We start from the raw sequence: 21,291 nt of genomic DNA on the forward strand, positions 1-21,291 counted from the left end.
CCGGCTGGCGCGAGCCCGGTGCCTGGCCGTGTGTCTCGGGCTCGGCACGGGAGGGCTGCGGCGCGTGCGGCTGGCGAGACCATTGTCTCGGTGGAGGGGGAGTGTGTGTGTGTGTGTGAGGCTCAGCAGCAGCAGCAGCAGCACCAGCGGCGGCGGGAGGGGGGAGAGGAGGAGGAGGAGGAACCGGTGCGTTTCCGCGCCCCCGGGAGCGCAGAAGGGAGACGCGGCGGGGCTCCGGTGTCTCGCTGCGCTCTGACCGAGAGCGGAGCCGGGAATCCGCCGCCGAGGTGGAGAGCGCAGAGCCAGCCCCTACCCCCCCCCCAAAACACTGAGAGAGACAGAAACTTAACAGACAACTTGCATCCGAGGAGGAGCGAGAGAGAGAGAGAGAGAGAGAGAGGGGGGGGGGGAGAGGAGGAGGAGTGTGTGTGTGTGTGTGCGGGCAAGGGGAGGCAGGGCAGAGAAAAGGTGGGTTTCTTGCCTCCAGGACGCCGGCTGAAGCCCACGCTGGATTATGCCGGATAACCCCCTGTAAATGAGCAGGGAAGGCGGCGACCGCGGCAGGAGCGAAGGCAGAAGGAACGGGAGGAGGAGGAAGAGGAGGAGGAAGGGGGAGGACAAGGCAGGGGGCAGCGCCGTCCGGTCCTGGGCTGACAACCGCCACGGGGTCCCGGCGTCCGGGTGCGAGTCGCAGGGGGACACCGAACCGGTACGGAACCGGCTCCCGCGCTCCCTCCCAGACTCCGTTCCCTCCTTTCCAGGGGTGACCGGGTCTGACCCCGGGTTGGCGTTTTGGGGGGGTTGAGGCGACGGGGGGGGTGGGGGCAGCTGGCTGCGTTATCAATTGATTGCATTTTTACAGCGGGGGTCTCCTCGACCAGCAGCACACACACACACAGACACCCCAAGTTGGGGTGCACCTATCACAATCCTTACCGTTGTGGGGCTCCCCCCCCCCAAACTCCCCCTCGTTATCTGGCCGAGTCCCGGGCAGAGAAGGAGACGCTCATTCTTGGAAGTGTTTTGTTTTGGTAGCACGGCGACAGGGAGAGCGGATCGGGGACGGGCGCCGGCGCGACTTCTGGCATCTTACTGCAGGCGACCCGGCTCGGCAAGGTAAGGCACCAGCTGCCCGTCCGGGACCGGTCCGCTGCCTGCCCGATCTCTAACTGCGCGGCTCGGGCTTCTTGCTGCCCCCGCCGGCCTGAATTTCGGGGATGTGACATTTAAACTCGCGATGCGCTGGGGCAGAACGGGGGGGTTGGGGTTGAGGCAGCGGTTCAAAAGCTTGGGAACTGAGGACGAGGACGGGACATCACAGCCGGCAGGCAGCTGCTCTGTCTCGGTTCCGTCTCCCTCACCCTGTGGTCCCCGGCTCGGCTCGGATAGCCCTCTCCGGTCCAGCCACCCCCTGTCTCTCTCTCCGTCCGGGAGTCGGGCTGCAACGGGGCTCCTTCCCGGAGATCGCAAGGTTGTTGGTTGGGCGCTGTTTTGTCCGCTTTTCTGCCTCTTCCTCCGTCGACTGGGAGAGCCGCCCGTACCGAGAGAGCGCCTGGGGGGGGGCTCGGCGCAGACAAAGCCGGGCGCTGCAGGCTGGAGGCTGGAGGCTGGTGGCTTTCGGGCACGGCGCCGCACCGGCCGGGACATCCGTGGAGTTGCGATGCCTCGGGCTGTGTTTCTCCGCCGAAGTTGGGGGAAAGTTCAGCCCGGGTTTCGGGTGACCCGCCTGGGGGTCGGCGGCCCCAGCTGGATCTGCTGTACCGGAGGAGGCTGGTGGTGGTTGGTGTTGAGGGAGGGGGGGGGGTCGGGTCATTGTGTTGCCCTGGCGACGGTGTCGGTTGGTACCGTTAACGCTCCGGTTCAAATCCGCCGGTTTTCGGATTTCGAAATAAACGCGGGGCTCCGAGGCGGGAGGTACGAGCCAGCTTGGTCGCCACGGACGGTTTCTCGCACCGGGTCCACCTCCTCTCCATCGATACGTTCAGGAAAAAGCTTCTTTTCTTTTTTTTTTTTTATTGTTTTGGGCCGGCCGGCCGGCTGCCGTCTCCGGGGTAGACCTGCAGTTGCAGCTCCTGGCCACGGTGGCGTCGCTGAATGGAGTCCTTGTCGATCTCACAATGACCCGGAGCCCTTTGTCTTCCTGTGGTACTTTTCCACACTGTGGCCGGCCATGACAATCCTCTGCCTCTGCCCGGGGCACAGCCCTGGAGATGGGTTTCGGAAGGCCAGATCTTAAAACCCAAAACAACAAAAATTGAGATCTGCAGACGCGTTGTTCGGGGGAAGCGGGGCTGGGGGCCGCACGAGGGGGGGGCGATGGGGCTCGAACGCAGGGGTGCTTTTCCAGGGTCCGGGTCGGTTCTGGGACAGCTGGGTCACAGGGATGGGTGTGTCCACGCCCCCCCCCCCCCGTGCGAGAAGCACCCGAGTTCAGAGAGTTGGGTGGCACAGACGCGCCACTAATTGAACACCAGCTTGGCCAAGTCTATACCAGCATGCACCTGTGTGTGTGTCTACCCAACCTTTCTCAGGTCAACGTTAGCACGTAGCCAAAACCTTACACACACACACACACACACATAGAGCGCACTTGATCCAACGTAAGACCGTTCCGCACGGTCAACCGGTCCAACACCGGAGCAGCGAGGCCTGGGCGCGGTGTCTCGGTGCATCATGGGTAACGCGAAACGTGACGTTTCTGGCTCACCCCACTGTTGAGATGGGGGAGATGGGGGCCCCCCCGTCCACTTGAGAAACGGAGCAGTCCCGGCACGCCTGGGGGGGCCAGACGTTGCTGCCGTCTCTGATGGATGCCTGTTTGTTTCGTTGTTGTGTCTGGTGTGCGTCTGTGGGGGTGTGGCTGCGATGGTACAGGCCATGCCTTCGGTAATGGAGCGATCCGGAGGAGGGGTGCTGTCCCGGAGCCGAGCCAAGACTGTCACTAACGGCAACAGCCAGCACAGCGAGGAGGAGAGCAGCGATGAGGAGCACGCTCACGGTAAACACCGGACCCCCACTGTCTGGCGGGGGGAGAGGGGAGGGGGTGGGCTGGGAGTTGGGCACTAGACAGTCCTGGCTCCTCGGGGGTTAAAGCGCAGAGACTGGGGGAATTCGTCCTAACGAAACGTCCCCGGCGGTCCGTGTGGGCAGTGATCTGGCTTAAACCACGCTGTGTGGATCGATTGAAAACCGAGAACCAGCTGGGAAGCAGAGTGATCAGGGATGGGGCTTTTGCTCAACCAGACGCAGATGGATTCTGGGGGAACCGGGGGGGGGGCAGTTTTCACCCTCACGACGAGCGCGGGGGTCCTGACCCTTGCTCTCTCAACCCGGGCAGGCCGATGTGTAGCAGGTTAAATCCACTCCGGGTTTTACCTGCAGTTGACCTGCCTGGACAGCTCGCGGGGAACGGGAGTCGTGCGTTTGTCTCTTGAACGAGGCCGGGGTTTCGGCTTCGGCGAATGGTGGGGGTAGCCTGTAACACGCTCCCACCCTCCTTTGTGTACGGTAGTGCCCCTTGTCCTCTGTTTTAAATGCCCTTGATCCCAGATCCTTCTCTCCTGTCCTCCGAGCTCAGTGTCCCAGAGTGTGTGAGTGGGCTGGCCTGTCATGTAGAGCACCAGCCGAGTGCAGAATCAGTTTGTTAACGAGAATAATAAATGAACAGTTCTCATCTGATACAGGAGCAAGAAGCAGGCGAACAGCCTATCTGGGAACAGAAAAGGCAACTGAAATGCATGTTTGTAATGGAGTAGTGGAAGCAAATTCTTGTTTTTAAACGCAGGCTCTGCACGACACAAATGAGAGTCTTCTCCTCCTTTCCTTTTCCTCATCTCTCGCTCTCCCCTGCGTTTCCTGTCTCTGGCTTTGCCCTCTTCCTCCTCCTTCTCCTCCTCTCCCCTGTCTCTCACGCCATGTCTCTGTCTTCTGACCCCTCTCCTGGTGTCCCCTGTGTCCTGATCTCTCTTCCTCTCCCCTCCCTCCCTCCCTCCTCCTCCCTGATCTGTCGGTAGGGATGTGCTCTGATTAATAAACGCCTCTCTCTGGCTCGGCACAGTGTCGCTCTCCTGCACCGTCCAGCCAGGCCGGGAGTCCACATTAACCCCCCCCCCCGTCTATTCCATTCGTTACAGACAGCATGATCCGCGTTGGGGGGGACTACCAGGCATCGATCCCAGAGTACAAACCAGGTAGGGAGCGGGCGAGCCAGCGGGAGAGAGGGGGGAGGCAGGGAAGGTGATTAAGATGGAGAGAGGGAGACGGGAGGGGGGAGGGCGAGCCGCCAGGAGAGAGGAAGTGGGTGGAAGGAAAACGGGGGGAGGTGGTGGGGGGGAGGGAACTGCAGTGACTAGGAAAGCAGGAGCAGTTGGGGAAATGCAAGAGGAGAGTGTGTTAGCGTGTCTGAACCCACTCCGCGTTTTACAGTGGCAGTCGGACCCCCATTACACGCGGGTCTAAACCCTGGAGCGGGTCAGCCCGCCGTGCAGTGGGGTTGCGATGGACACCAGTGTGAGCCCCGGCGCGGATCAGGCTGTGGGAGTGTGATTTTCATGTCTGCGTGTGTCTCCACAGACAGTCCTGCACGGTACAGCGACAAGGAGCCCAAAGGCATGCTGGTCTGGTCCCCCAATCAGCACATATCCGATGCCAAACGTAAGGAGCACTTGTGTCTCTTTCTCCTGTTCTTCTCTGCCGTCGTCTGTGACCTGCGCTCTCCCTCCCTCTCCATCCTCCTGCCTCGCCCTCCGTGTCCCTCCCTTCCGAGACGAGCAGTAAATCGGGATGACTCCAGATTGCGGAGGGGGAAGGGAACCTGAGCAATCCTTTAAGATAATAAGAGCTGTTGGTCTTGATTCTTGCCTCTGGCGAATCCAGCAGAGCTCTCACGCTCTCCTGTCTCTCTCTCTCTCTCTCTCTCTCTCCGTCTCCCAGTGGACGAATACATCCTGATGGCCAAGGAGAAGCATGGATACAACATGGAGCAGGTACAGTCCAGCCACCACGGACCGCAAGGCCTTCGTCACGCTGCCCCCCCGGGCACTGGAGGGCGCTGTGTCCCAGGGGAACAGCAGCCTGCCTGCCTCCCTAACCGCAGCCTCTCTCCCCCGCGCTCCGGCGCTCCAGGCCCTGGGAATGCTGCTGTGGCACAAGCACGACGTGGAGAAGTCCCTGGCCGACCTGGCCAACTTCACGCCCTTCCCCGACGAGTGGACGGTGGAGGACAAGGTGCTGTTCGAGCAGGCCTTCAGCTTCCACGGGAAGAGCTTCCGTCGCATCCAGCAGATGGTGAGGAGCGGGGGCACAGGGGCAGGGGGAGGGACAGGGGGAGGAGTTGAAGGGGAGGGACTGGGAAGGGCTGGGGGAGGAGACAGGGGGAGGGGCCGGGGGGCAGAGTGGGAGGGGCTGGGAAGGGCTGGGGGAGGAGACATAGGAGGGGCCTCGGAGGGGGAGGGGACAGCTGGGGAGGGGCCCATGAGGGCAGGAGGCGGGAAGGCAGAGAGACTCACGGTTTGGTGCTGTGTGTCTGGTGCTCTCAGCTCCCAGACAAGATGATCTCCAGCCTGGTGAAGTACTACTACTCCTGGAAGAAGACCCGGACGCGCACCAGTGTGATGGACAGACAGGCCCGCAGACTGCTCAGCCAGAGAGAGAAGGACGACAGGTGAGGCCTGGCGAAGTCTGGTCCAGTCACAGCCTGAGGGACAGGAGTGACCACTGTGGACACATCGCACACTGCCCAGTATATAGTGTCCAGTCACAGCCTGAGGGACAGGAGTGACCACTGTGGACGCCTCGCACACTGCCCAGTACATAGTGTCCAGTCACAGCCCAGGGACAGGAGTGACCACTGTGGACACATCGCACACTGCCCAGTATATAGTGTCCAGTCACAGCCCAGGGACAGGAGTGACCACTGTGGACGCTTCTCACACTGCCCAGTATATAGTGTCCAGTCACAGCCTGAGGGACAGGAGTGACCGCTGAGAGGATAAGGGGTCTCCTGGTGTGTTTAGTTCTGTGTGAACCTGACCGCAGGACCTGTAACGCTGTAGAATCTGAGTGTCTCTCCTCTCGGCCCTCAGCAACGAAGACATGGAGGAGGGAGAAGCAGGCAGTGACAGCGACTTTGAGATCAACACGCAGAAGGAGGTGAGGAACAGCAAGAGCTGTCGTGCTATACATGTACCATCCAGTGTGTGTGTATGAACCCCTCTCTCTCTCAGTGCAGTGTTAGTGTACTGGAGTGTCCAGTCAGTGTGTCTGTATGAACCCCCCTCTCTCTCTCAGTGCAGTGTTCATGTACTGGAGTGTCCAGTCAGTGTGTCTGTCTGAACCCCTCTCTCTCTCAGTGCAGTGTTAATGTACTGGAGTGTCCAGTCAGTGTGTCTGTATGAACCCCTCTCTCTCTCAGTGCAGTGTTCATGTACTGGAGTGTCCAGTCAGTGTGTCTGTATGAACCCCCCTCTCTCTCTCAGTGCAGTGTTCATGTACTGGAGTGTCCAGTCAGTGTGTCTGTATGAACCCCTCTCTCTCTCAGTGCAGTGTTAGTGTACTGGAGTGTCCAGTCAGTGTGTCTGTATGAACCCCTCTCTCTCAGTGCAGTGTTAATGTACTGGAGTGTCCAGTCAGTGTGTGTGTATGAACCCCTCTCTCTCTCAGTGCAGTGTTAATGTACTGGAGTGTCCAGTCAGTGTGTCTGTATGAACCCCCCTCTCTCTCTCAGTGCAGTGTTCATGTACTGGAGTGTCCAGTCAGTGTGTCTGTATGAACCCCTCTCTCTCTCAGTGCAGTGTTAGTGTACTGGAGTGTCCAGTCAGTGTGTCTGTATGAACCCCTCTCTCTCAGTGCAGTGTTAATGTACTGGAGTGTCCAGTCAGTGTGTGTGTATGAACCCCTCTCTCTCTCAGTGCAGTGTTCATGTACTGGAGTGTCCAGTCAGTGTGTCTGTATGAACCCCCCTCTCTCTCTCAGTGCAGTGTTCATGTACTGGAGTGTCCAGTCAGTGTGTCTGTATGAACCCCTCTCTCTCTCAGTGCAGTGTTAGTGTACTGGAGTGTCCAGTCAGTGTGTCTGTATGAACCCCTCTCTCTCAGTGCAGTGTTAATGTACTGGAGTGTCCAGTCAGTGTGTGTGTATGAACCCCTCTCTCTCTCAGTGCAGTGTTAATGTACTGGAGTGTCCAGTCAGTGTGTCTGTATGAACCCCCCTCTCTCTCTCAGTGCAGTGTTCATGTACTGGAGTGTCCAGTCAGTGTGTCTGTATGAACCCCTCTCTCTCTCAGTGCAGTGTTAGTGTACTGGAGTGTCCAGTCAGTGTGTCTGTATGAACCCCTCTCTCTCAGTGCAGTGTTAATGTACTGGAGTGTCCAGTCAGTGTGTGTATGAACCCCTCTCTCTCTCAGTGCAGTGTTAATGTACTGGAGTGTCCAGTCAGTGTGTCTGTATGAACCCCCCTCTCTCTCAGTGCAGTGTTCATGTACTGGAGTGTCCAGTCAGTGTGTCTGTTTGAACCCCTCTCTCTCTCTCAGTGCAGTGTTAATGTACTGGAGTGTCCAGTCAGTGTGTCTGTATGAACCCCTCTCTCTCAGTGCAGTGTTAATGTACTGGAGTGTCCAGTCAGTGTGTCTGTATGAACCCCCCTCTCTCTCAGTGCAGTGTTAATGTACTGGAGTGTCCAGTCAGTGTGTCTGTATGAACCCCCCTCTCTCTCTCAGTGCAGTGTTAATGTACTGGAGTGTCCAGTCAGTGTGTCTGTATTAACCCCTCTCTCTCTCAGTGCAGTGTTAATGTACTGGAGTGTCCAGTCAGTGTGTCTGTATTAACCCCTCTCTCTCAGTGCAGTGTTAGTGTACTGGAGTGTCCAGTCAGTGTGTCTGTATTAAGTCCTTTCTCCCACTGTCTGTCAGGCCCAGAAGCAGTCAAGCATGGGGGGTGTTTCTGGACGGTCCGGTCCAGCCCGGAAGGAGAGTCAGGGGTGTCAGTACCGGCACACGCCCCTGCGTGCTCGCCGGCGCCCCCCGCGGGGGATGTACCTGAGCCAGTCCGATATCTCTGCCGTGTCGGCAGCCCCAGACGCTGCGGTCACCACCCTGAAGCAGCTGGACTCGCAGCTGGTGTCGCTGAAGAGACAGGTGAGCCCCGCTGCCCCGCTGCCCTGCTGCCCCGCTGCCCCGCTGCCCCGCCGCCCCGCCGCCCCCCTGCCCCCCTGCCCCCCTGCCCTGACGCTGCCTGTCCCCGCCGCAGGTGCAGAGCATCAAGCAGATCAACAGCAGCCTGAAGCACAGTCTGGAGCAGGGCATCGACCGTGCACGCCCCCTGGAGGTACGCCAGCGTGCTGCAGCCCCGGCGTTCCTGACCAGCCCCCCCCGGCGCCGCGTCCCCCCAGCAGCTGACTTGTCCCGTCTCTGTCACCCCCAGGTCACCCCCAAGTACAGCACCCGCTGGACCACTGAGGAGCAGCTGCTGGCGGTCCAGGGTAAGGGCACGGGCAGTGACTGCCCCCGGGGGAGGGGGAGTGGGCAGGAGAGAGGGGGAGGGATGAGTGTGCAGGAGAGAGGGAGAGAGGGGGAGTGTGCAGGAGAGAGAGAAGGAGAGAGGGAGGGAGAGTGTGCAGGAGAGAGAGGGAGGGATGAGTGTGCAGGAGAGAGGGAGAGAGGGAGGGGGAGTGTGCAGGAGAGAGAGAAGGAGAGAGGGAGGGAGAGTGTGCAGGAGAGAGGGAGGGAGGGAGGGAGGGATGAGTGTGCAGGAGAGAGGGAGGGGGAGTGTGGAGGGGAGAGAGGTAGGGATGAGTGTGGAGGGGAGAGAGGGAGGGATGAGTGTGCAGGAGAGAGGGAGGGGGAGTGTGGAGGGGAGAGAGGTAGGGATGAGTGTGGAGGGGAGAGAGGGAGGGATGAGTGTGCAGGAGAGAGGGAGGGGGAGGGTAGAGAGAGAGATGAGTGTGCAGGAGAGAGAGAAATAGACGAATGCAGAGAGAGAGAGAGAGATAGACGAGTATGCAGGGGAGAGAGAGGGGAGGATGAGTGTGGAGGGGAGAGAGGGAGAGGGGAAGGGGGGATGAGTGAGCAGGAGAGAGGGAGGGGCAGGGGAGAGAGAGGGGAGGATGAGTGTGGAGGGGAGAGAGGGAGAGGGGAAGGGGGGATGAGTGAGCAGGAGAGAGGGAGGGGCAGGGGAGAGAGAGGGGAGGATGAGTGTGGAGGGGAGAGAGGGAGAGAGATGCTGGGCAGGAGGGCTGGTGCTCCGCAGCGGTCTGACCTGCTCCCCTGCTCTGCGCCCCAGCGATCCGGCACTATGGCAAGGACCTGGGCGCCATCGCCGAGGTGATCGGCAACAAGACGGCCCCGCAGGTCAGCTCCTTCCTGGTCAGCTACCGGCGCCGCTTCAACCTGGACGAGGTCCTGCGCCAGTGGGAGGCGGAGCGGGAGGGCGGGGGCCGCGCCGGGAGCCCGGCCGCCCTGGAGCGCGCCAGCGTGGCGGGAGGAGGCAGCAGCGCGGAGGAGGACGAGGTGAGGGGGGGTCAGGGGGTCAGGGGTCGGGGGTCGGGGGTCAGGGTGGGCAGTCGCTGAAGTATTCCCTCATCGTCTCCTCTCTCTCTCCCCCCTGCAGGTACAGATCACCGCGGTGTCGGCGGCGCCCCCTCTCCCGCCCCCTGGTGGCGGCAGCAGTAATGGCGGCGCCGCCTCTCCTGCGCCGCTACCGCCGCCGGCCACCCCGCCCCCCCTCTCCCAGCCGCCCCCCCTCCTGCGCCCCGCCCTGCCCCCCGCGCCCCCCAGCCTGCTGCGCCAGCCCCCCCCGCTGCAGCAGGGGCGGCCCCTGCCGGCACGGCCCCCCCTCAACCAGCCCCCGCCCCCCCTCATCCGGCCCGCGGCGGCGGCGGCCTCCCGCCAGCTGGGCGCCACGCTGCGGAGCCCCCCCTCCTCCTCGGCCCCTCCCGGGCAGCTCCCCCCGTCGCTGGTGGGCCTGTAGGTGTCCTGGGGGGGCCGGGGGTAGCAGCAGAATTGTCGGGGCGCAAACCGGGGTCGTTCTCTCAGTGCCCCCCCCCCGTCTCCCCCCTCCCCCTCTCCTGGTACGCTGTAGAGCCCCCACACTCTCGAACCCACAGCAGAGCGCGGGGGGCCGGGGAGACTCGGTGGGCTCTCTGGGAATTTCGCCTTGGTAGCAACAGCGGGGCGCACCTGCGTACCCTAAAAGATCTCTGTGGCAACAGCAGCCAGCAAGGTGGGTTGTTGCCATGGAAACAACCACCCTGCTGCCCCCCCCCCCCTGCCAGCCCCCCAGCACCGTGTCCGTTCCCAGCGTGCACCCCCAGGGCAGGAAACGAGCCCGCTGGATCACCGCGGCGACCAGGGCATGCCCGCGACTGCCATGGCAACAGGAGGCAGCGACTCTTCCCATCCTCGCCCGCTGGGGCGGGGAGGCCAGGTCTCCGTGGCAACGGGGGAAGGCGTCATCTCTGCCCAGAGCGACAGGCTGCGGGGCAGGCCCCCCGCAGGTTTCCGTAGCAACCGAGGAGCGGGTCTTCGCGGGCAGGGCGGGAGGGGGAGGGGGGGCAGCTGGCGGGGCGGGGGGGACGCACCGGGCTCGAGTCAGAAACACTGAAGGGCCGGATACTGGACGATCCGCTCGCTCGGCGGGGCCCCGGGGGCCCAGGGGCCCAGGGGCCCAGGGGCCCGGCCCCAGCCACGCGTGAGGGAGGTTCCGTCTAGAATAGGAATGTTTTTTTTTTTTTTTTTACTTTTGTAATTCGTCTGTGTGTGTGTGTGTGTGTGTGATTTTTTTTTCTCCATGTTATGAACTGGAATTTGTTTCTTTTTTAAATTGTTAAAAAATAAAAGCTGAAATGCCACACGCTCGTGCGTCTGACCCGCTTCATTCCAGAGCTCCCCCCCCCCCGCGGTCCTTCTGCGAGAGGCACGGCAGGCGTGAGCTGCTCTCCCTCTTCCTCAGGCTCTGTCGGCTCCTGAGAGATTTGGGGTTTGTTTTTGTAATCGTGCAAAAAATGCTTCTAACCCAGTCCATTCTGCGGCAGCTCTGTCCCACCCTTTCCCCTCGCTGCAGAAGAGTCTCACGTCAGGACTTGGGGCTCCTCAGTCCCTTTACTTTTATGAACATTGCCGACTGATTTCTGTGTGCGTCTGTGTGAGAGAGAGACCATCTGTCCTCACCGCGTGTCTGTGCGAGCTCACCTGTCCTCACTGTTCTGTACTGCGTGTCTGTGCGAGCTCACCTGTCCTCACTGTTCTGTACTGCGTGTCTGTGCGAGCTCACCTGTCCTCCCTGTTCTGTACTGCGTGTCTGTGCGAGCTCACCTGTCCTCCCTGTTCTGTACTGCGTGTCTGTGCGAGCTCACCTGTCCTCCCTGTTCTGTACTGCGTGTCTGTGCGAGCTCACCTGTCCTCACTGTTCTGTACTGCGTGTCTGTGCGAGCTCACCTGTCCTCACTGTTCTGTACTGCATGTCTGTGCGAGCTCACCTGTCCTCCCTGTTCTGTACTGCGTGTCTGTGCGAGCTCACCTGTCCTCACTGTTCTGTACCGCGTGTCTGTGCGAGCTCACCTGTCCTCACTGTTCTGTACCGCGTGTCTGTGCGAGCTCACCTGTCCTCCCTGTTCTGTACCGCGTGTCTGTGCGAGCTCACCTGTCCTCCCTGTTCTGTACCGCGTGTCTGTGCGAGCTCACCTGTCCTCCCTGTTCTGTACTGCGTGTCTGTGCGAGCTCACCTGTCCTCCCTGTTCTGTACTGCATATCTGTGCGAGCTCACCTGTCCTCACTGTTCTGTACTGCGTGTCTGTGCCAGCTCACCTGTCCTCACTGTTCTGTACTGCATGTCTGTGCGAGCTCACCTGTCCTCACTGTTCTGTACTGCATGTCTGTGCGAGCTCACCTGTCCTCACTGTTCTGTACTGCGTGTCTGTGCGAGCTCACCTGTCCTCCCTGTTCTGTACTGCATGTCTGTGCGAGCTCACCTGTCCTCACTGTTCTGTACTGCATGTCTGTGCGAGCTCACCTGTCCTCACTGTTCTGTACTGCGTGTCTGTGCGAGCTCACCTGTCCTCACTGTTCTGTACTGCATGTCTGTGCGAGCTCACCTGTCCTCACTGTTCTGTACTGCGTGTCTGTGCGAGCTCACCTGTCCTCCCTGGAGACCACAAACAACTGTACAAGAACGGACTGAGGCTGAAGAGGGGTGGAGGAATGGAGCAGGAGGGGGAAAAGGAAAGGGAGAGAGGGGGAGGGGATGTCGTGGCCTGAAAGTGACAGATCGCAGCTCATCTTAATGCCATTTTGTTTTTATTACTATTATTGTATTGATCATTTTTTTCTTTTCAACAAAAACAAACAGGAAAAAAAAAAATAAAGATTTAGTCTCCGATTCCCCTCCCCCCACCCTGTCCTAACCTCTTCCCCATTCTGACCCAACCCGGCATCGCCAGGGAATGGACCGGCGCCGCCGCCCGGAGAGAGAGACGGGGAGGAAAACAAATTTCAACAAGAACAATCGACAAGACAAATCAGATTCCCAGCACCTTAACAATCATCAGAAAAACAACAACAAAAAAAAAAATAAACCGCCAAACCTGGAAAGAAAAACTGAAAAGGCTCCCCAGGGAACAGCCGGACCTGTCCCACCGGCGCCGCCCGCCGACTCGGCTCGGCTCTCCACTCGCCCCTCACTTAAATTACAGCCCAAGAGATCTCAACTGCTCACTTATATATATACTTAAAGAATATATATATATAAACTCAAAGAAATTCTATTTAAACCAGAAAACTAAACATGGCAATTAATGGGAGACCAATCTGGAAACAGCAGATATATAGATTATATATATAATTTTTTTAACCAAGTCTCTCAAAGAACAATGCAAAAAAATTAATTATACAGTACTGATGTGCAAACAGAGTGTCACTGTTCTGTACTATACACAGCTCATATATATATATACGTGTATATATATAACTCGGCAAGCTCTCTGCCTGGGGCGCCTCATATACAAAATTACACCGCGTGTCCGCTGTCCTGCTGTACAGACGATACCCCGCCGTCGCCTGTGCTTCCTCTAGAGACAGTAACGATACAGAATAAACCCCCAGCGCGCACGGAGGCAGCCGGGAAGAGGGGACAGGAGGAGTTCCGTCCTCCCCCAAGGCTAGACTTCCACTAAACGGCACTCCTCCTCCTCCTCCTCCTCATCCTCGTCGTCGTCTCCCTCCTCCTCCTCCTCCTCCTCCTCCTCCTCCTCCTCCTCCTCCTCAGCCAGCCCGGAGCTGCGGCACCACGCCCCTGCCCCCGGCCCCCGGCCCCCGGCCCCCCCAGGCCAGGAGGTTCCCAGTGGGAGAGTGACTGTTTCACACAACAGCCACTGCAGTAAGCCGGCAGGCTGCTTCCCTGCCCCCAGCGGCCCCAGTGCTCCGGACCGGGGCAGGCGGCCGAGCGCGCCCCCGTCTGGCCCCCGCAGGGGCCCCCAGGGCAAGCGCCTGCAGGGGGCGCCGGCGGGCCGTGAGCGCGGGAGGGGAACGAGAGGGGGGGGGGGGAGGGCAGGCCTCGGTCCTTGATTTTCAGTGCGGCCGGCCCCCACGGGGAGCAGGAGGCTCGTGACACTGGCTAAGCGGGGGGGGGGAATAAAAATAATTCAGAGATCCACAACACAACCAAGAGAAGGAGATCCGGGTTTCTGATCCGGGGGGGGGGGGGGGCGCGGCCGACGGGCCCTCTGTCCGACCCCCCCGCCTCTCTCGCGGGAACGCCTTTCAATAAAACCCGGGGGATTCCGAGGGGGGGGAGCCCACAGCTGCCGGGTCCTGGCCAGGGAGGGGCCCCCCCGGAGGAGATGGGGCAGCGAGGGCCCCCCCCCCTCGCTCCGGCCGGCCGGGCGCGGCTCAGAGCTTCAGCTCGTTGGCGACCTTGGAGGCAATGTTCTTGAAGGCGATGGAGCTGCCGGAGATGCGCTTGAAGCGCACGCCGTTGAGCGACAGCCGCGGCAGCTTGCACACCTCCATCTCCCACTGCACGTAGTCGTCGCGCGCGGGGCTGCCCGCCACGCACAGCAGCATGTAGCGCTCCCGCAGCTCGTAGGCGCAGCTGTTGGACTCCAGCACCTTGCGGATCTCCTTCATCATCTCGCCCGGCTCCATGGAGCTGGTGGTCTTCATGCTCCAGGTGAAGCGCAGGGAGCGGGGCTTGGAGTCCTTCGGGTCCCGGGAGTTCTCATCCTTCTCCTTCTCCTTCTCCGCGCTCCCACTGCTCAGCATGGGCCTGGGGGGAGGGGGAGGAGGAGTGAGGGAGGAGGAGGGAGAGAGAGGAGTGGAAGAGGGAGAGGAGAAGGGAGAAGAGTGGAGGGAGAGGAGTGGAGGGAGGGAGAGGAGGGAGAGAGAGGAGTGAGAGTGGAGGGAGGGAGAGGAGGGAGAAGAGGAGTGAGAGTGGAGGGAGGGAGAGGAGTGGAGGGAGAGAGAGGAGTGAGAGTGGAGGGAGGGAGAGGAGGGAGAAGAGGAGTGAGAGTGGAGGGAGGGAGAGGAGGGAGAAGAGGAGTGAGAGTGGAGGGAGGGAGAGGAGTGGAAGAGGGAGAGGAGGAGGAGGGAGAAGAGGAGTAGAGGAGTGAGGGAGGAGGAGGGAGAGGAGGAAAGGGAGAAGAGTGGAGGGAGGGAGAGGAGGGAGGGAGAGGAGTGGAGGGAGAGAGAGGAGTGAGAGTGGAGGGAGGGAGAGAGTGAGGGAGGAGGGAGAGGAGGAAAGGGAGAAAGCCAGACAGGAGATGATACAGGCAGGAGGGGGGAGGGGTGAAGAAATGGGAGGGAGGGAGGGAGAGAGAGAGAGGCCGTGAGCGACCGGCTCCACCTGCTCGGCGACGGCCCCTCCCCCCCCACCACACACACCTGCCACTGTGGGGGTTGGAGGAGGAAGCCACTGCTGATAACCCACCCAGAACAAACCCTGAGGGTGGAAAGAGCTGACACAACCCAGCTCACGCACTGCAGCTGTGAGAGAGAGAGAGAGAGAGCGCACGGGCCTCTCTCCCTCACAGTGTGTACAGTGCGCCACGGCGCGCCAGGCCGGGGCAGAAGAGCCCCCTGCAGCGCAGTGCAACACTACAGTGCCGCACAGGCGCACGCAAGACAGGACAGCAAGGCCAAGCGTCACTGTAGTTCAGCGCAGCACAGCAGAACTGGGAATAAAAGAATACAGACCAGCACAGTACAAAAAACTACTGTAGAGGTCTCTGCAGTACACAGTGCCGTACAGTCCAACACTGTACAGTGTGAGAGCACAGCAGAGCTCAGTGCAGTCCAACACTGTACAGTGTGAGAGCACAGCAGAGCTCAGTGCAGTCCAACACTGTACAGTGTGAGAGCACAGCAGAGCTCACTGCAGTCCAACACTGTACAGTGTGAGAGCACAGCAGAGCTCAGTGCAGTCCAACACTGTACAGTGTGAGAGCACAGCAGAGCTCAGTGCAGTCCAACACTGTACAGTGTGAGAGCACAGCAGAGCTCAGTGCAGTCCAACACTGTACAGTGTGAGAGCACAGCAGAGCTCAGTGCAGTCCAACACCGTACAGTGTGAGAGCACAGCAGAGCTCAGTGCAGTTCAACACCGTACAGTGTGAGAGCACAGCAGAGCTCAGTGCAGTCCAACACCGTACAGTGTCAGAGCACAGCAGAGCTCAGTGCAGTCCAACACCGTACAGTGTCAGAGCACAGCAGAGCTCAGTGCAGTCCAACACTGTAGAGTGTGAGAGCACAGCAGAGCTCAGTGCAGTACAGTCCGACACTGTACAGTGTGAGAGCACAGCAGAGCTCAGTGCAGTCCAACACTGTACAGTGTGAGAGCACAGCAGAGCTCAGTGCAGTACAGTCCAACACTGTACAGTGTGAGAGCACAGCAGAGCTCAGTGCTCACTGCAGTACAGTCCGACACTGTACAGTGTGAGAGCACAGCAGAGCTCAGTGCAGTACAGTCCGACACTGTACAGTGTGAGAGCACAGCAGAGCTCAGTGCAGTCCGACACTGTACAGTGTGAGAGCACAGCAGAGCTCAGTGCAGTCCGACACTGTACAGTGTGAGAGCAAAGCAGAGCTCACTGCAGTACAGTCCGACACTGTACAGTGTGAGAGCACAGCAGAGCTCACTGCAGTCTAACACTGTACAGTGTGAGAGCACAGCAGAGCTCACTGCAGTCTAACACTGTACAGTGTGAGAGCACAGCAGAGCTCACTGCAGTCTAACACTGTACAGTGTGAGAGCACAGCAGAGCTCACTGCAGTCTAACACTGTACAGTGTGAGAGCACAGCAGAGCTCACTGCAGTCTTACACTGTACAGTGTGAGAGCACAGCAGAGCTCACTGCAGTCTAACGCTGTACAGTGTGAGAGCACAGCAGAGCTCACTGCAGTCTGACGCTGTACAGTGTAATACAGTTCAGCAGAGTTCAGTGGAACAGAATGCAGTGCAGTATTACACAGCACAGCGCTGTAAAATTCAGTGTCAGACACAAAACTGAACTGCAGTGCGATATGGTACTGTGGAGTCCTGCTGTACAGTCAGAACCCTGCCTCAGACCCTCAGTCTGTGCCGTGCTGGACGCTGAACTCAGTCAAGCACTCGCCAGCAATTCGAAACCCAGGTGATCTGAATCACTGAAACTCAAAGCTGGAAAACCTAGCAGGCCACCGGAGAGGGGGGTGGGTGGGTGGGAGAGAGAGACAGACAAGTCCCGAATTTATCCAGAACGGAGAAGGCGGCTTTCCTGAGTCCCAGGGAAACATGATTCGGATCAGGGCACCCGGAGCCCAGCGATTGGGGCCCAATCACAGGAGCGATCGGAGGGGGAAAGGAAAGGGGTGTCTACAGAGAGTCTCTTGACCCCGCAATCTCACCTGCTCCCGTCATCGAGATCTTTGTTCTCTCCCTCATACGGGTTCCTCAAAAAAGAATTATTGACAGTTTAGACCGTGTCCCCCCCCTGCTCTCCTCCACTTCCCAAAACCTCCACAGACACCGGCTTAGTCCCGCAGTTACCCATCACCACCACACTGCGCCCCAACCTTCGGGGGGGGTTCTCCGCTGCACGCACACCACCCTCCCTCCCATCCCTCTGCAGCATCCCGACACACGGGGACAGACCAACCGGGGGACGGACAGGACAGGACAGGACGGGAGTGGACAGGCCCCACCAGCTGGCGGGGGCAGAGCACCCGCAGTGCCAGTCTGGGAGGAGCGGGCCGTCTCCCTGCTCCGCTCAGAGACTCAGCCGGGCAGGACTTCGATAAGGGAGGCCTGTCCAGGCACCTGCGGGGGAGCAGGGACATCCTCACTGGACAGAGACAGGGCACACTGAGCCCTGAGGAGCAATGAGATTGGGGTCCCCTCGAGGCACCCTGGGGGGTCACCTACCGCTGGACAGAGAGGGGACACTGAGCCCTGAGGAGCAATGAGATTGGGGTCCCCTCGAGGCACCCTGGTGGGTCACCTACCACTGGACAGAGATGGGACACTGAGCCCTGGGGTGCAGGGAGATTTGTGTCCCACTCACATGGGACCCTGGGGGTCACCTCTCACTGGACAGCAATGATAATAAGAGCAATGGAGAGATTCAGAGAGAATTAGATGATTATTCCGGTGGCTATTTTATTTGACTGATGCTTTTACCCATGAGCAATCTGGGTGAAAGGTCCTGCTCAAGCAGGGTCTCTGTCACACCTGGGATTCGAACCCGTAACCTTCAAGCTAAACGTCCAGGTGATCAACGCCGCGTATTTTCCTTGACTGGCTGTTAAAAAAAGAAAGACTGCGGCTCTGCTAACTGATGGCAAATTACTGGAAAGAGAAAGTAGCATTTTCAAGGTCGAAAAAGAACTTGAAAACAAATGTGAAAAATCAGGCGTCAAAAACAATTTTCTGCTGCACTATTCTACCAGCAGAGGGCGCACTGTAGGTGCCATAGCGCCACAAGGCCAGAGAAGGCTTCAAATAGGACTGTATTTCACACAACACCGCCCCCTGGAGGTTCAACAGAGCACCGCGACAGAAATGACAACAAACAGCACCTTTATTTCCTGACTGATAATCAGTGGTGGCGGAGGGGGGGGGGGGGGTTTGGCGAAAGGGGACAGGGCACCGACGCCAGCTGGGGGGACGAGGCCTGCCCCCCACCCCACAGCGCAGCACCAGAATCAAACCCTCCCCTCTCACGCATTCATCCGGAACCGCAGGCAGCTCAGGAGCAAGCGGCTGACCACTGACCACTCAAGTGGGCGGCCTCGGAGATCCAGGGACTCGACCCGCACCCCAACCCCGACACCCCCGAACCCCAGAAGGGCCGAGACTCCCCCGAGGAGCGGGGCTGTTCTTGCTTTCAGTAGGGCAGGCGCGAGCCGTCTGCCCCGCCCCGCCCTGTGCGGAACGATCCTCTGGGCCAGAGGAGCCCAGCTAACTCCGCAGTCAGAGACGCGCACCAGCATATCAACCCGGGTCCAGCACACCCAGGTTACTGGGGCCCAGCAGAAAAGACCACACCGCAGGCAGCAGGGCTGGGATCGATTCTGGCCCAGTGCAGAGGAGTCTTCCTCCCCCTCTGCCCACACAACAGCGCAGCGCCCTTCTGAAGGATTGCCTTAGCAACGGCAACAACAACCACAACCAAAACCCCAGCCGCCACTGTGAAACACAGGACCAGACAGCGGCGTGTGAGCAGCCCTAGGAGATCTTGGTGCACTCGGTCGATTCTGGCGCATCCCCAGCTTCTGCCACCAGGGGGCGCCACTCTGGGGCTTTCCCCCACCAAGAGAGGTTTCACACAAGCGGGGGGGTTAACGGCGCTGGGCAGCCAGCTCCGCTCCGCTCTCTTCCCTGCTTCGCTGCGGGACCTGCACAGCCAGCGTGGAGCCCCCTGGTGGCAAAAGGTGGGCCTTTCATTTAGCAGCCTGGCTCCCTTTCAGACACCGCCTGGGGCAGCAGGACGGACAGAGACAACCACCCGCCCCCCTGCTCGTTAAAGCCCATTCCGACAGCGGCTAATTGAGCCCGTTAGTGTGTGATGGACTGGAGCGCTGGCAGGTTTCAGCAGGAGGGAGGAGGCCGACTGGAGCACAGCAGCTCATCGCTCAGAGGAGTCGCAGCAGGTGGGTCCAGCTCTGGTCCTGCAGGGTTCATTCTCGGCACTTAACGACCAGCTCATTACTGGTCTTAACTCCAGTAACTCTTCAGCTGGTCCTGTTCTAGAGACCAGGAAAACCTGCAGACACAGCGCCCCCTCCTGGACCAGGACTGAACAGCCCTGCTGCAGACACACTGACCCCTCCTGGACCAGGACTGGACACCCCTGCTGCAGTCACACTGACCCCTCCTGGACCAGGACTGGACAGCCCTGCTGCAGACACAGCGCCCCCTCCTAGACCAGAGCTATAGTTGGGTGACAAACATTTATAACCATTTTAGGATTTAATAATCTGAAGAGATATTTCTGCACAGCTAACACAAATGTCCATGCCCAAGGCGAGCCAGGATGCTAGTACCAGAATGCACCAAGACACCCTCTCATCCCCTGTGAACTCCTGGAAACACAAAGACACGGGTGAGCTGGTGAGATGAGACGAGAGGACAGGCCGCCTTCTGAAGGCTGAACCAGGTGGGTCACAAATGAGGCAGTGTCCTGGGGTTAGTAAAGGCCAAACAGTGACAAAAAAATAAAATAAACACCACCTTTTAAATAGATAAACTGACAAGGAAGAGAAAAAAATGACTGAGGGGGTCTTTCTCCTACCTTCTGGAAAATCTGAACGACAGATTTCTACAAAACAAAACAAGAAAAAACAATATATATACACACACAGGCGCAAGCACACACAGCACGAACAACACCAACAGGCACAGACATCCACAGGAATACACAATGCATCTGCAGCGTCGCGTGCGTGCGTGCGAGTCACACTGGGCCCGCTTACAGCACCAGAACCGTCCCGCTGGCCCGGGGAGACTGCAGTCACACTGGGCCCGCTTACAGCACCAGAACCGTCCCGCTGGCCCGGGGAGACTGCAGTCACACTGGGCCCGCTTACAGCACCAGAACCGTCCCGCTGGCCTGGGGAGACTGCAGTCACACTGGGCCCGCTTACAGGACCCGCTGCCAGTACCAGAACCGTCCTGCTGGCCTGGGGAGACTGCAGTCACACTGGGCCCGCTTACAGGACCTGCTGCCAGCACCAGAACCGTCCCGCTGGCCAGGGGAGACTGCAGCCAGAACCAGAACCATGCCCCCACACTGGAATCACACCCCTGCAAGCTCCGGTCCACCTGACAGACAGACAGACAGACAGACAGACAGACAGCCCTGCACGGGCACCACATCTCCCCTAGGAGTCAGGAAAACTCCCTTCCTCTCCACCCCAGGAACGCCGGCCACAGGTCCAGACTCCTTAACGTCCTTCCTGAGAGGCCAGCCTTCCCGTGTGTCTGTCCTGGGGCTCCCTGTTGTCTTACCCCACCACTGTGCAGGGCACTATCGAAGACCTGCGCTGGGCTGCGTTCTTACCCCTATTAAAACGCTAAACGGAAACTCACAAGCCCTTAAGCGACCCAAGTCTCAGACACAGAGCCGCCTTGAGAGCAGGGGATATAAAAACTCAATTTTTCACCCCTTCCCAGACCAAGTGCGGCACACGCAGGGTGGTGGGAATCCGCCTCCTGCCGCACAGCGGTCTGATCCACTCCAGGCTTCACATTCCAGGCTGGAGCGCTGCCAAAGTGAGGCGACAGCAAGCCTGCCACTTTAATCTCGATGTTTCACACGCTTGCACGGAAGTATTTTCTTCTCTGCCAAGATGGCGGAAGTATGAGCATTAAGACTGCAGCGTGTAAGTCTTAGCCTCTGCCTTGCTGCTGCACAGACCTGAACTGGATCGAACTACTGGGCGTCGGGAGCCATTTCCTTCCCTGAAATGAGTGATCCCGACATGCACCTTATTGTCGTCTTACTCGACAGTTCTGGCAAATCCAGTCCCTCGCGTTCTTGTGTCGTTGTTCCTGCTCGCGCAACGCCAAAACGCTCCCCCCCCGGAAAGACTTCCTGCACCGGGGCAGAGATGCGTCTGGGACGCTGTGCCAAGCGGGAACAGCGACAGCAGAGCCACAGGGCCCTCGGAAGTCTCGGGACTCCGTTCCTTGCTGCTGCTTCATCTTGAGGTCCGGTTTTCCCAGGAGATACAGCAGTAGAAACGTGTCGAACACCGGGCGGGGCGCCGTGCGATTTCACAGCCCCCGCCCGCCCGAAGCGCTCAGAAAAGCCGTGACTGGGAAAGGGCGG

The 21,291-nt window shown here is 59.5% G+C and overlaps 2 protein-coding genes and 1 long non-coding RNA gene across 10 annotated transcripts in view; 1 reads left to right on the plus strand and 2 right to left on the minus strand.

Moving 5' to 3' along the window:
• The first annotated feature begins 9 nt into the window (after nucleotides 1-9).
• On the plus strand, nucleotides 10-10,844 carry rcor2 (REST corepressor 2). Its single transcript, XM_088608588.1, has 14 exons — nucleotides 10-709; nucleotides 1,036-1,116; nucleotides 2,875-2,998; nucleotides 4,134-4,190; nucleotides 4,573-4,653; nucleotides 4,933-4,985; nucleotides 5,125-5,286; nucleotides 5,538-5,662; nucleotides 6,084-6,150; nucleotides 7,907-8,131; nucleotides 8,244-8,321; nucleotides 8,418-8,475; nucleotides 9,276-9,502; nucleotides 9,603-10,844. Exons 1-14 carry the CDS (start codon nucleotides 536-538, stop codon nucleotides 9,960-9,962), a joined length of 1,872 nt encoding a protein of 623 aa, XP_088464714.1. The 5' UTR covers nucleotides 10-535; the 3' UTR covers nucleotides 9,963-10,844.
• A 1,425-nt stretch (nucleotides 10,845-12,269) lies between these two features.
• The window catches only part of LOC148646611 (serine/threonine-protein kinase MARK2-like), a 37,435-nt gene continuing 28,413 nt past the window's right edge, over nucleotides 12,270-21,291 (minus strand). For 4 of the 8 annotated variants that reach the window (XM_088609117.1, XM_088609123.1, XM_088609118.1 and 1 more), the window contains 3 exons: nucleotides 19,753-19,779; nucleotides 16,868-16,912; nucleotides 12,270-14,252 (listed from right to left, as the gene is read on the minus strand). In XM_088609117.1, coding sequence (XP_088465243.1) covers nucleotides 13,877-14,252; nucleotides 16,868-16,912; nucleotides 19,753-19,779 — 448 coding nt within the window. In that variant the 3' untranslated portion in view covers nucleotides 12,270-13,876. The remainder of the gene's footprint in view (nucleotides 14,253-16,867; nucleotides 16,913-19,752; nucleotides 19,780-21,291) is intronic. The other 4 variants (XM_088609119.1, XM_088609120.1, XM_088609121.1 and 1 more) reach the window with 2 other exon arrangements.
• On the minus strand, nucleotides 14,496-16,861 carry LOC148646612 (uncharacterized). Its single transcript, XR_015927760.1, has 2 exons — nucleotides 16,336-16,861; nucleotides 14,496-16,041 (listed from the first exon to the last, which is right to left on the minus strand). It is a non-coding gene; the product is annotated as an uncharacterized LOC148646612 (long non-coding RNA).

The sequence above is a fragment of the Lepisosteus platostomus genome, chromosome 16 (assembly GCF_059453375.1).
Source record: "Lepisosteus platostomus isolate fLepPlt1 chromosome 16, fLepPlt1.hap1, whole genome shotgun sequence".
Lineage (NCBI taxonomy): Eukaryota > Metazoa > Chordata > Actinopteri > Semionotiformes > Lepisosteidae > Lepisosteus > Lepisosteus platostomus.

Excerpts from the sequence above, each read along its gene's own strand:
- rcor2 (XM_088608588.1), top strand. The coding sequence starts at position 536 with ATGAGCAGGGAAGGCGGCGACCGCGGCAGGAGCGAAGGCAGAAGGAAC. Across the intron at positions 4,654-4,932 it reads GCACATATCCGATGCCAAAC|TGGACGAATACATCCTGATG; the intron begins GTAAGGAGCACT and ends TCCGTCTCCCAG. Across the intron at positions 5,663-6,083 it reads CAGAGAGAGAAGGACGACAG|CAACGAAGACATGGAGGAGG; the intron begins GTGAGGCCTGGC and ends CTCGGCCCTCAG.